The sequence below is a fragment of the Salvelinus namaycush genome, chromosome 30 (genome assembly GCF_016432855.1).
Source record: "Salvelinus namaycush isolate Seneca chromosome 30, SaNama_1.0, whole genome shotgun sequence".
Lineage (NCBI taxonomy): Eukaryota > Metazoa > Chordata > Actinopteri > Salmoniformes > Salmonidae > Salvelinus > Salvelinus namaycush.
The window spans coordinates 28,837,060-28,850,773 of NC_052336.1; the positions used below are offsets into that span (position 1 = coordinate 28,837,060).

Here is a 13,714-nt window from a genome sequence, read left to right on the forward strand (position 1 = left end):
CTTATGTGATGTAATCACAACAGAACTGTTTCTCAGAGGTGAGACAGTGGGGGTTGGCAAGATCACAGAGACTGTTCAAATCAAATTTTATGCATCACATGCGCTGAATACAACAGGTGTAGACCTTACAGTGAAATGCTTACTTACAAGCCCTTAACCAACAATGCAAAATAAAAAATAAAATAAAATAAATTACAATGAAATAAAACATAATTAAAGAGCAGCAGTAAAATAACAATAGCGAGACTATACACAAGGGGTACCAGTACAGAGTCAATGTGTGGTGGCACCGGTTTGTTAAGGTAATATGTACATGTAGGTAGAGTTATTAAAGTGACTTTGCATAGATAAGAGTGTAGCAGCAGTGTGAAAAGGAGGGGGGGGGGGGAATGCAAATAGTCTGGGTAGCCATTTGATTAGATGTTCAGGAGTCTTATGGCTTGAGGGTAGAAGCTGCTTAGAAGCCTCTTGGACCTAGACTTGGCGCTCTGGTACCGCTTACCATGTGGTAGCAGAGAGAACAGTCTGTGGCTGGAGTCTTTGACAAAATTTTTTTTTTCAGGCCTTCCTCTGACACCGCCTGATATAGAGGTCCTGGATGGCAGGAAGCTTGGCCCCGGTGATATACTGGGCCGTACGCATTACCTTCTGTAGTGTCTTGCGGTCGGAGGCCGAGCAGTTGCCATACCAGGCAGTGATGCAACCAGTCAGGATGCTATCGATGGTGCAGCTGTAGAACCTTTTGTGGATCTGAGGACCCATGCCAAATATTTTCAGTCTCCTGAGGGGGAATAGTCGTGCCCTCTTCACGACTGTCTTGGTGTGCTTGGACCATGTTAGTTTGTTGATGTGGATACCAAGGAACTTGAACCTGCTCCACTACAGCCCTGTCAATGAGAATGAGGGAATGCTTGGTCCTCCTTTTCCTGTAGTCCACAATAATTTCCTTTGTCTTGATCACGTTGAGGGAGAGGTTGTTGTCCTGGCACCACACGACCAGGTCTCTGACCTCCCTATAGGCTGTCTTGTCATTGTCGGTGATCAGGCCTTACGCTGTTGTGTCATCGGCAAACTTAATGATGGTGTTGGAGTCGTGCCTGGCCATGCAGTCATGTGTGAACAGGGAGTACAGGAGGGGACTGAGCACACACCCTTGAGGGGCCCCTGTGTTGAGGATCAGTGTGGCGGATGTGTTGTTACCTACCCTTACCACCTGGGGGTGGTCCGTCAGGAATTCCAGGATCCAGTTGCAGAGGGAGGTGTTGAGTCCCAGCGTCCTTAGCTTAGTGCCCTCAAAGATCATAACTATGGTGTTGAATGCTGAGCTGTAGTCAATGAATAGCATTCTCACATAGGTGTTCCTTTTGTCCAGGTGTGAAAGGGCAGTGTGGAGTGCAATATAGATTGCATCATCTGTGGATCTGTTAGGGCGGTATACAAATTGGAGTGGGTCTAGGGTTTCTGGGATAATGGTGTTGTGAGCCATGACCAGCCTTTCAAAGTACTTCATGGCTACAGATGTGAGTGCTACGGGTTGGTAGTCATTTATGCAGGATACCTTAGTCTTTGTGCCCAAGAACACTATGGTGGTCTGCTTGAAACATGTTGGTATTACAGACTCAGACAGGGAGGGGTTGAAGATGTCAGTGAAGACACTTGCCAGTTGGTCAGCACATGCTCAGAGTACACGTCCTGGTAATCCGTTTGGCCCTGCGGCCTTGTGAATGTTGACCTGTTTAATGGTCTTACATCGGCTGCGGAGAGCGTGATCACACAGTCGTCCGGACAGCTGATGATCTGATGCATGTTTCAGTGTTACTTGCCTTGAAGCGAGCATAGAGGTAATTTAGCTCGTCCGGTAGTCTCTTGTCACTGGGCAGCTCTCGGCTGTGCTTCCCTTTGTAGTCTCTAATAGTTTGCCAGCCCTGCAACATCCGACGAGAGCCGGAGCTGGTGTAGTACAATTCAATCTTAGTCCTGTATTGACGCTTTGCCTGTTCGGAGGGCATAGCGGGATTTCTTATTAGCATCCTAATTCCTAGACCAGAGTAAATTATTGTATTCAGTTGTTAAGTCACTGTTGGGGCTGCCCTACACAATCGTCTTGAACACATCTGATTCTGCATTTGACAGAACTGTTCATTCAGACCAGCAGTTCATGGTCCTAGCAGCATCACGTCAGCAGTGTCCTTTTGGTGGGTAGCATTGTCTTCTTTAGACATGCAAATGTCCATAGTTAACACCTTTCCTGCAAGCTAGAAAGGAGTGCTCCATTCTTTTGTAAGAGTAAACTAATTAACATGTTTATCTGATTGTTCAATAGCAACTTCAGATGTGGTTTTATCAGTTATGAATATAAAATATAGTATTTTTAAATAAAACCTACTCCCTTGAGAAAATAAATTTACCTTGGAAATAGCAATTTTGTAATTGTAAAACTCTGGAATTTTAAACTGAAAATATGAATTACAATGTAGGGCTAGCAATTTGAAAATTCAATGTATTAGCGCCTCAGTTTACAGCAACCAACATTATCATACCAATGGTGAAAGTTCTAAGGCCATGTTGTGACATGACTACATTGGCCTTAACCAGATGCACTACACAGGAAAACAAACTATTCTTTGTGTTAACGGGAGCCATTACACTTTGGATATGTCAAAGAAAGCCCACTCAAAAAAATTTCCTACAGCCATCACAAATGGATATAGAAATTGAGTTGCAAAGGAAGAATTGATTAACACATCATCGTCAAATAATCAACATCTTAAATTTTATGGAGAAAGCTCAAAATCTACCTTATTGTAACGACGACGCTGGGAGACGGGAAGCCAGTGCAGATAGTGAGTTAAATAAACGTGACAGAACAAAGCAAGACAAGTGTAGAGTACGTCATGGAACATTATTACTGCCTTAAGGGAGGTAACGAGAGGAGAAATGGAGTCCAGGTGAGCCTAATCATGAGGCGCAGGTGTGAGTAAGGATGTTGCCAGGACCGGTCGTTAGTAAACCGGCGACGCTGGAGGGGAGACGTGACAGGAACCACCGGCCTGAGAAGGGAGACATAAAAGGTCAGATGCGGTAGTCTCTGGGGAGCTGTAATCTATGTCACCTCATTGACCCTCCGGAGAATCTTAAACTGTCCCACATACCGGGGGCTCAACTTCTTGCAGGGCAGGCAGAGTGGTAGATTCCTGGTAGAGAGCCAAACATAATCACCAAGATGGAACACGGGAGTCGGTCTCCCTGCTTCTGATGGTGGACGGCGCACTGGAGTCTCATGTGAGCGCCGCTCCACACTTCTGCACGCCTGAACCACTCATCCGCCGCGGGAGCGTCGGTCTGGCCTGGGGTCCATGGAGCCAGGGCCGGCTGATAGGGAGTAGGGAGTAGGGAGTCAGCCCGGTGGAGAGGAGTGATGGTAGGAACGAATTCTGGGCATACTCCGCCCATGGAAGGAATCAGGCCCACTCCCCCTGCCAGTCCTGTCAGTGTCTCCTGAACCTCCCCAGCGCCTGGTTCATCCTCTCCACCTGCCTGTTTGACTGAGACCTATACCCAGAAGTGAGGCTGAGCCATGACCCTGAGCTTCTCCATAAAGGTTCTCCATACCCTAGATGTGAATTGAGGGCCATGGTTGGAGACGATGTCCTTCGGAAGGCCATAATGCCGGAAGCAACCTGGAGAGCAGTAGGGAAACCAGAGGGATGAAACAAAATTCTGTCCACAACCATCAGAATGGTGGTGAAACCGTCAGAGGGGAGATCGGTAACAAAAGTCAATGGACAGATGAGACCAGGGACGCTGAGGCACAGGAAGGGGAAGGAGTTTCGCTGCTGGAGCGTGCCTGGAGACTTTGTTTGTGCACACAGAACAGGAGTTGATGTAGAGTGTAACGTCCTGCGGCAAGGTGGGACACCAAATTTTTTGGAGAGCGGTTGTATAGTACGGGTGATCCCAGGATGTCCAGTGGCGACAGCGGTGTGTGCCCAGGTCAACAGTCGCTCCCTTATCCCAGTGGCAACGTAGATGCGCTCAGGTAGTGGGAGCGGGTTTCCTCTCCAGAGCCTGGCGAATGTCCACATCTACGTCCCAGAGCACAGGGACTATGACAAGAGGAACACAGGTCCTCTGGCATTCGGGTGACCAGTCTGATTCTCATCCTCGGCCATGAGGGTGGGGTTATGGCATTGGAGCCATGGGAGGCCAAGAATGATCTTGAGAGCTGGTGCACTACTGATGAAGGGGATGTTTTCCTGATGAATAGACTCCACGGTGAGTGATGGTTCCGGATCCTAGTGGCCGATTATCAAGGACTTGACCCTGAAACGGAGAGGAGAGCGGGTATGAGGGGATGCTCAGAGGCGGCAAAGGTCTAGTCAAAAAAAGGTTTCCCACCGGAATCCATTGACGCTGTAGAAACAGTACACGAGGGACAGCCAGCTAGTGTGAGCGACATTGAAAAGGGTTTAGCAGAAACTGATGAAGATGGGATATTCACACCTGCCCAAGGAGGTGGAAAATCACGTGACCGTCCCCCTCATGGATTCCGGGTTGGGATGTACCAGACACTGCTGAAGCTGGTGCCCCCCTTGACCACAACAGAGACCGGAGCCGCAGCTGTTTCTGCGTCGCTCCTCGTGGAGGCGTCTGACCCTACCTCCATAGGTTCAGGCTCTGCTACAGAGTGTTCACTGAGGGAGAGAAGCGATGTGGGTTCCAACGCTCCCGAAGTAGGTTATCTAACCGGATGGCCATCGATGAGCACCAAGGAGAGGTTGTCGTCAGAACATGCCAGTTCCGTTTGGACCTCCTCGAGCAGTCCTCTTCTGAATAGCGTATGGAGTGCCGGCTCATTCCATCAACTGGATGCTGCGACAGTCCGGAAGGTGAGCGCGTACTCGGCAGCAGTCTGGTCATCCTGCCCTAGTTGGAGTAGGCGCTCACCCCCCTCTCTGTCCAGTGAATGATAAAAAGAAATACCTCTGAACAGAGCCATGAACCCCTCATACAAAGCCAGCGCCTCCTATCCCAGACAGCCGTAGCCCACTCCAACGCCCGCCCAGTCAGCAGAGAAATAACCGTGGCAACCTTTGACCTCACTGTGGTGGAGGCTCCCATCTGATGCGCAGAATAGAGGGAGCACTGGAGAAGGAAGCCACAGCATTTAGATGAGTTTCCGTCATATTTATCCGACAGGGACAAACGGGCATCGCTGACCTGGGCAGATTGCTGAATAGACTGATATGCTGGCTTGCTGGGTCGACTGGTGGCAGAGTATTCTCCGCTAGTGGAAGGCAACACCTTGCAGGCATGTTCAAGATGTTGAAGACTGCAAAGAACCTCATCCATAGCCATCCCCAGTTGCGTCAGCTGGTCGTGGTGCTTACGAAGTAGGTTTCCCTGTTCGTCGACCATCTGGGAGAGGTCCTCATTTCCTGCTGCTTCCATTTGTTGAGGCTGTGTTCTGTAACGATGACGCTGGGAGACAGGAAGCAAGTGCAGGTAGTGAGTTTAATAATAACCGTAACAGAGCACAATACAGGAATCAAGTGTAGTGTACGGACATGGAACAACATTAATACTGCCTGGGGAATATACCTATGGCAGTGCCAGATATAGGGGAGGTAATGAGAGAGGCAATGGAGTCCAGGTGAGACTAATCATGAGGAGCAGGTGCGCGTAATGATTGATGCCAGGTGCGCGTAATGATGGTTGCCAGGACCGGTGGTTAGTAAACGCCAGAGGGGAGGAGCGAGAGTAGACGTGACACCTATGCTACACCTAGAATCGAGATGGTTGGCCCCTCCTTAAATCCCAACATCTCTGCATCTTACGACCGCTTCTGTGACAAGGGTTACAAAACCTAACTGAATAGTTGGTTCTACTCTGTGGGCCTGAAGGCTGCCTAATGTGCAGGAGGATTCCCTCTTCCTAGGTTCCAACAGCGCCTGACCCAGTCTGGTCTTATAGACTATACGTAACATAGTAAATGTAAATCCGAGACACTCAGATTAGTATGATATGTTTGTTATGGTTACATAAGACAGATGGTTACTTAAGGTTAAAACGAAAGTTGGGTGGCTGGTTGTGATGGATGGGTGAGTGTATAACATGAATGTCTATAAATTCAAAAGGTTACGAGTTTTTCGAATCTCATCATGAACAACTTTAGCATTTTAGCTAATTAGCAACTACTTACTACTTTTGAGCTACTTTGCAACTACTTAGCATGTTAGCTAACCCTTCCCCTAACACTTTAACCTAACCTTAACCCTTTTAGCTAATCCTTCCCCCAACCTTAACCCTTTAGCCTAACCCTAACCCCTAGCCTAGCTAACGTTAGCCAGCTAGCTAATGTTAGCATTAGTTATCGAGCTAACATTAGCCACAATCAATTGTAATTCATAACATATTGTGTTTTGCAAATTCGTAACTTATTGTATGTTTTGCAAATTCGTAACATACCATACAAATTGTTATTCATAACATATCATACGACATCCGCAAATTAATACATACCATACGAAACATAACATTTCATACTAAATGGAGTGTCTCGGATTTACATAAAGAATAATACGAAATGCTCTGAGACCAGGTTGTTGCTTTGTTCAGCGCTAGTTACCTGTGTAAATTGTCGATGCCCAACAAGGTAAGAATTATGCTCCAAGTTTACTACAGGCTCATTCAACAGGTATGCGGCTAGTAGACCAGTCCAACAGAAATACTCATGTATCCGTCTCCCTGCCCAAAGTGATAGCACCAATTAGTATTGACTTGACCAATGAGACCAGAGGGTATGCCCAGGTTAGCCTCCTCAAGCCTGGGTTAAACAGATCCTCTCCTAGGTGTTTAATCATAGGATGAGTGAGTCCAGTGGTTTCAGTTCAAGGAAAACTGCCACCAGACATCTGGTTGCTAAGGATTCACCCAGGATAAAAGGAACATTTTGTAACTACAAGCCAAGCTTTCAGGCAGAGAAACATTATCATTTGGCAGTGGTGGTTCAGCCCTTAGAGCAGGGATCATCTACTAGATTCATCCGCGGGCTGATTTTCTTTTCTTGAGCGGATGGTCGGGGGACCAGAACATAATTAAGAAATAAGGCCTGAGGGTGTGTGGTACAGTGCATTGGGAAAGTATTCAGAAACCTTCACGTTTTCCACATTTTGTTACATTACGGAAATATCACATTTACATAAGTATTCAGACCCTTCACTCAGTACTTTGTTGAAGCACCGTTGGCAGCGATTACAGCCTCGAGTTTTCTTGGGTATGACGCTACAAGGTGGCACACCTGTATTTGGGGACTTTCTGCCATTCTTCTCTGCAGATCTTCTCAAGCTCTGTCAGGTTGGATGGGGAGCGTCGCTGCACAGCTATTTTCAGGTCTCTCCAGAGATGTTCGATCGGGTTCAAGTTCGGGGTCTGGCTGGGCCACTCAAGGACATTCAGAGACTTGTCCAGAAGCCACTCCTGCATTGTCTTGGCTGTGTGCTTAGGGTCGTTGTCCTGTTGGAAGGTGAACCTTGGAAGGTGATGCTTGGCTTTCAGGCCAAAGAGTTTAAAATTGGTTTCATCAGACCAGAGAATCTTGTTTCTCATTGTCTGAGTCCTTTAGGTGCGTTTTGGAAAACTCCAAGCGGGCTGTCATGTGCTTTTTACTGAGGAGTGGCTTCCGTCTGGCCACTCTACCATAAAGGCCTGATTGGTGGAGTGCTGCAGAGATGGTTGTCCTTCTGGAAGGTTTTCCAATCCCCACAGAGGAACTCTGGATCTCTGTCAGAGTGACCATCGGGTTCTCGGTCACCTCCCTGACCAAGGACCTTCTCCCCCGATTGCTCAGGTTGGCCGGTCGGCCAGCTCTAGGAAGAGTCTTGGGGTTTCAAACTTCTTACATTTAAGAATGATGGAGGCCACTGTGTTCTTTTGGACCTTCAATGCTACAGAAATGTTTTGGTACCCGTCCCCAAATCTGTGCCTCGACACAATCCTATCTCGGAGCTCTATAGACAATTCTTTTGACTTCATGGCTTGGCTTTTGCTCTGACGTGCACTGTCAACTGTGGGACCTTATATAGACAGGTGTGTGCCTTTCCAAGTCATGTCCAATCAATTGAATTGACCACAGGTGGACTCCAAGTTGTAGAAACATCTCAAGGATGGCCAATGGAAACATGATGCACCTGAGCTCAGTTTTGAGTCTCATAGCAAAGGGTCTGAATACTTATGTAATTAAGGTATTTGTTTTTTTATTTTAATACATTTGCAAACATTTCTAAAAACCTGTTTTTCACTTTGTCATTATAGGGTATTGTGTGTAGAGGACAGAAATGTATTTAATCAATTTTAGAATAAGGCTGTAACATTACAAAATGTTTAAAAAGTGAAGAGGTCTGGATACTTTCCTAATGCACTGTATTTGGCCAAGATACAATGGCTAAGGGCTGTTCTTATGCACAATGCAACAGTGGAGTGCCTGGATACAGCCCTTAGACGTGGTATATTGGTCATATACCACAACCCCACAGGTGCCTTATTGCTATTATAAACTGATTACCAATGCAATTAGAGCAGTAAAAATAAATGTTTTGTCATACCTGCGGTATACCACGGCTGTCAGCCAATCAGCATTCAGGGCTCGAACCACCCAGTTTATAATTACAAATAATTTGTAGACTGCAAATTGACTGCAATAATCCCAAACGGATATGTTTGATTTAAACATAATAATTTCAAACCTTGCTTATATTTTATATGATCACGTGTCTATCTATTATGCATGGGAATACTTGGGAACAGATTTCTTAAATTAAAATCACTTGGAGCTCATTTCCTGGTGTTTTTACACTTTTATGTCCCCCCCCCCCAAAAATGAAAAAGCCTGACCAATCTGAAGATGAGAAGTAAGGCCCACATGGTTTCAACCGTGTGTCCAGAAGCACTGATCCCCCAACAACCACATATCCACCCAGTGATACCACTTCTCAGAGTACAACTGCCTGCACCAGCATTACATTTGCGTTACTTATCCAGAGCGACTTACAGTTAGTGCATTCATCTTAAGATAGCTAGGTGGGATCACCACACACCACAAGCATAGTAAGTACAGGTACCTTCAATAAAGTAGTTATCAGCAAAGTCAGAGCTAGTAAGGAGGGGGGGATGTCAAGTGCAAGTGTTGGTTCAGAATAATGTATCTTAGATTCATTTAGCCTCTGCTGTCCTAGCTTCAGGGGGAAGCTAGTTCCACCATTGGGGTGCCAGGACAGAGAAGAGCTTGGACTGGGCTGAGTGTTAGTTGCCCTCCCTCCAGCCTCTCCCCAGACAGAGGTTACCCCAGCTACGGGTGCCTGTACCATGGGCACCAATGAACCCTGATGAAGGTCACCCTGGAAGTCATGATGAGGGTGCTGCTATACCACTCCCAGAGCAATCAGATCTGACCCTGGTAACTCCTGCTGGGACTGACCTGGAAGGGAACCCTGAAGAAAATGATGAATAAATAGTATGTTGTGATGACCATGAGCCCATTGAAGCCAGACGTGACCCAAGCATCTAAGGATTTGTCCACAGCAGATACTACCCAGTCTGACCAAACTACTGAAATCCCTGGCAAGAGGTACACTAACGGTTTACTCACACTGCATTTATGGTTTTAATGTGTTTGCAGGCAATCAAAACTGATCCTCTATCAGTCCAAGTTATGCAGGTAATGGTGGTGAGAAAATACCAGTGGTGAAATAAAATGAAAATGAAGGTGGTAAATTCCTAATGTTAGAGGAGGTTATACTTTATTGCTCATTATGCATAGTTTTCCAGGTTTTAACCGCTCCTGATATGACTGGCTTCATCCCTGCGCCCTGCAATGGTCTGACTTGGTTAAATCCTGAGCCCTTGGGAAATCTTTGGTTTCAGGGATTAAAAATGCAAAAAAAGTAAGTGATGTGGACAACATTTATACACAAATTTGACATGGTCACAATTCTATTTATTTCACTACAGTGGTCAGGGCTTCATCAAAATGTGATCAGTCAAAGATTGTCTTGTGAGTTGTTGACCTCAAGTGGTGAACGTATGGAAATACACTTTAGAAATCAGTCAGACCTAACCCAACCTGAAAGAGTGCAGTAGTACTGAACTCTGCAGGCCAGGTGCCCAGGGAAGCTGTTCTTCCACTGCACACTGCTAGTATGGAGTGGAGCTGATCTCATGATCACCACCTACCTGGCACCATGTTCGAAGCAGGTTTATATGCTTGATTTGCTTATGTTTTATTTTGAATCTATATAGTTATTGTCAGGCATGGCTGTCAAAATGGTTCTGGTTGAGTTGGCCTATTGTTATATTTGTAAATTACATAAATTGTGCAATAACTACAACCACTGTAGTTGAATGCATTCACGTTCACGACGCCAGATGGCAACAAAGTCATTTTTGAATAGAAAGTCATTTGAATTAGTGACGTCTTACCTGCGCCGGAAGTGTAATTCTTAAACGCTGATGCGTTACCTTTGAGAGCTCGTCACAGTTGAACGTCAAGCCTGTGTTATTACGGGCCATCTAAATTGCTCGAATACTGTACAAGTCGATGTCAAAAAAGTACCTACTACGCGTGAAAGGAGCAGCAGCACAAGGTTAAGGAATTAATGGCGGTAGGAGAATCTTTGATCTGCGTATGTTTCAGGTTGGACAGACAGCATAGGATAACGAGTCTACTATGCTTTATAACACCATAGCAACTAACTCATCCTCAGTTATGAGTACCTATTGACTAATTAATTTAATAGAATGATAAACTGTGTATCAAAGCCAATTAATTAGCTTGAGCCAACGTTAGTTAACAAACCCTACACAGCCTGTCCCCATATTAATGCTAGTAAGCTATCTTACTTCCCGAAGTCCATGCAATGTTGACTACACGAACAGCCTGCCTTTCTAATGCACACAGCCCAAAGGTAAGGTCGGCACTAAAGGCAAGAAGCAAATCTACGAGGAGAATGAGACGACACTCAAGTTCTACACCAGAGTAATCTTGGGAGCCAACGTAAGACAACGTCTTCCTTGTCAATGTTACCTTTTGAATGGAAATTGTGACTAGTACAGCACCTGACACTTGTTTCTCTCCCAGGCGATATACACTGCGTTAAACCTCTTGGTCTTCTATAGCTCTTCAACGTTTTGGACATGGGTGAGCGAGTTCATTCTGTGCATGTTATTGACATTGATGGCTCCTCTACTGTTGAGCAGTAAAACTGGGACGATTGCAGATTACTAACTTTATTCTTTCCTCCTTCCCCCTCGTTCCTCTCTTCTTGGTTTCTCTCCCACTGTCTCTCTTCCTTCCTCCATCTCCTTCTCCCACCCCTGTAGTTTGCGCTGGTGTTTGCGCTAGCAGTGTATGTGGGCAGTTACCGCTCCATGACTGCCATGGCCAAAGCAGTGTTTGGTGAGGATGGGAGTCTGCTGGACGGAGGAATAGATCTGAACATGGAGCAGGGGATGGCAGAGTGAGTGCTCACACAGCAGGAGTGTGCGTTTCCGTGAACATGAGTGTGCAAACATACAGTGTGTGCGAGAGAGAATTGCTGAGTGTTACAGCATGTTCAACATGCATCTAACAATGGTACCCTTATCTCCCTTCAAGGGTATATCTCGCAAAGCTATAATGGTAGTGTGGTGCATTATGATGGATTCTTTGTCATTATAGGCATCTGAAGGATGTTATCCTGCTAACTGCTATATTACAAGTGCTCAGCACCATCTCCTCCTACTCCTGGTACCTTTGGCTGCTGGTAAGAGTTTATCCCATACTTGCTGTACTCTCTCTTTGGATGTTTATTTTCCCTTTCTTATGGACCTCGTTGATCTCTTAATCGACCTGTGTGTGTCAGGCCCCGGCCCGTGCAATGTTCCTGCTGTGGGTGAACTTCCTAGGCCCCTGGTTTTCGGCCGAGACCCCTGGTGCCGCCCCAGAGGAGGTGAATGAGAAGAGGCAGAGACGACAGGAGCGCCGACAGATGAAGAAATTCTAACTTGGCCGACTGCCGCAGAATTTCTAGACACAGAATTAGTCTAAATACAGACAGCCAGGAACTCTACAGTTAAGTTATTCAGGAGGAACTTTTGATGTGTGCCCAAAGACATCCAGGTATGGATACAGAACTGAACCGGACCCTGTGGGTTATCTGGTTTTCCTCTTTCGCCCTATCCCTCATCCTTCCCTTTCTTCCTCTCCCCTCTATCCCTATCCCTTTTTCTTTACATCTGGAGAGGAAATCGTCCTTGTTGGGCTGATGACATCATCACCACCAATACATGTTGTCATTTACCTTGGCCTGTAATTTGTTTACATTCAATTGTTCATAATCTAGGTCTATGTATTACATCAATATCATCTGAACGAGTGTAAAGGATGTGGTGATCTTTTACCCTATGGCAGACATTTTATTTTAGACACTGCTCGTCAGATCACACTCTCATGCCCAATTCCAAATAGACAACTAGCAAGGACTACCTAGGTGTTCATCTCGACCAAAGGGGAACTATTACCTGACTTTTACAGCTATTTATTTCAGATCTACATGACGTGCATACGGTTCGGTGCTCGGTGTTGATTTGGAATTGGGAAGGTTGAAATTAAATCCGGTTGTGCACTGTCCCGCAGTGCCGCCTTATAAAGTCAATGTTTTCGGAGACTATATTCACTGTTGATGCTGCATATGTCGGCTCAATCGGAAAGGACTTTTACACTGAACAAAAATATCAACGCAACATGTAAAGTGTTGGTTTCATGAGCTGAAATAAAAGATCCCAGATATTTTCCATACGCACAAAAAGCTTATTTCGCTCAAATGTTGTGCACAAATTTGTTGACATCCCTGTTAGTGAACATTTCTCCTTTGCCAATATAATCCATCCAGCTGACAGGTGTGGCATAGCAGAAGCTGGTTTAACAGCAGGATCATTACCCAGGTGCACCTTGGGCTGAGGACAATGAAATAGGCGACTCTAAAATGTGTAGTTTCGTCAAACCGATGTCTCATGTTTTGAGGGAGCATGTAATTGGCATGCTGATTGCAGAAAGGTCCACCAGAGCTGCTGCTAGAAAATTGAACGTTAATTTCTACCAAAAGACGCCTCCAACGTCATTTTAGAGAATTTGGCAGTATGTCCAACCGGCCTCACAACCGCAGTGGAAAGTGTATGGCTTCGTGTTTGATGATGTCAACATTGTGAACAGAGTGCTCCGGAGTGGCGGTGGGGTTATGGTATGGGCAAGCATAAGCTACGGACAACGTACACAATTGCATTTTATCGATGGCAATTTGAACGCATAGAGATACCGTGACGAGATCTTGAGGCCCATTGTCATGCCATTCATCCACTGCCGTCACCTCATGTTTCAGCACTTTACACAATTTATGGAAGCTGAAAATGGCCCAGTTCTTCCATGGCCTGCATACTCAGACATGTCACCCGTTGAGCATGTTTGGGATGCTCTGGATCGACATGTACGATGCCGTGTTCCAGTTTCTGCCAATATCCAGCAACTTCGCACAGCCATTGCAGAGGAGTGGGACAACATTCCACAGGCCACAATCAACAGCCTGATCAACTTTATGCAAAGGAGATGTGTCGCGCTGCCTTGTGGTCACACCAGATACTGACTGGTTTTCTGATCCACTCCCCTGCATTTTTTTTTAAGGTA

General features: G+C 45.9%; 1 protein-coding gene across 2 annotated transcripts; it reads left to right on the forward strand.

Annotated features, from left to right (window-relative positions):
- Positions 1 to 10,501: 10,501 nt before the first annotated feature.
- On the forward strand, positions 10,502 to 12,815 carry LOC120025236 (transmembrane protein 208-like). Of its 2 annotated transcripts, none has more exons than XM_038969714.1 (6): positions 10,502 to 10,690; positions 10,955 to 11,050; positions 11,135 to 11,194; positions 11,377 to 11,513; positions 11,714 to 11,798; positions 11,898 to 12,815. In XM_038969714.1, exons 1-6 carry the CDS (start codon positions 10,682 to 10,684, stop codon positions 12,036 to 12,038), a joined length of 528 nt encoding a protein of 175 aa, XP_038825642.1. In that variant the 5' UTR covers positions 10,502 to 10,681; the 3' UTR covers positions 12,039 to 12,815. The 2 variants fall into 2 exon arrangements, with proteins under 2 accessions (XP_038825642.1, XP_038825643.1); XM_038969715.1 differs by having other exon boundaries at positions 10,502 to 10,658.
- The last annotated feature ends 899 nt before the right edge of the window (positions 12,816 to 13,714 follow it).

Bases quoted from the DNA above. Each gene is read 5' to 3' on its own strand.
- LOC120025236 (XM_038969714.1), top strand. The intron at 11,195-11,376 runs GTGAGCGAGTTC...CCACCCCTGTAG, and splicing joins CTTCAACGTTTTGGACATGG to TTTGCGCTGGTGTTTGCGCT. The intron at 11,514-11,713 runs GTGAGTGCTCAC...TTGTCATTATAG, and splicing joins ATGGAGCAGGGGATGGCAGA to GCATCTGAAGGATGTTATCC.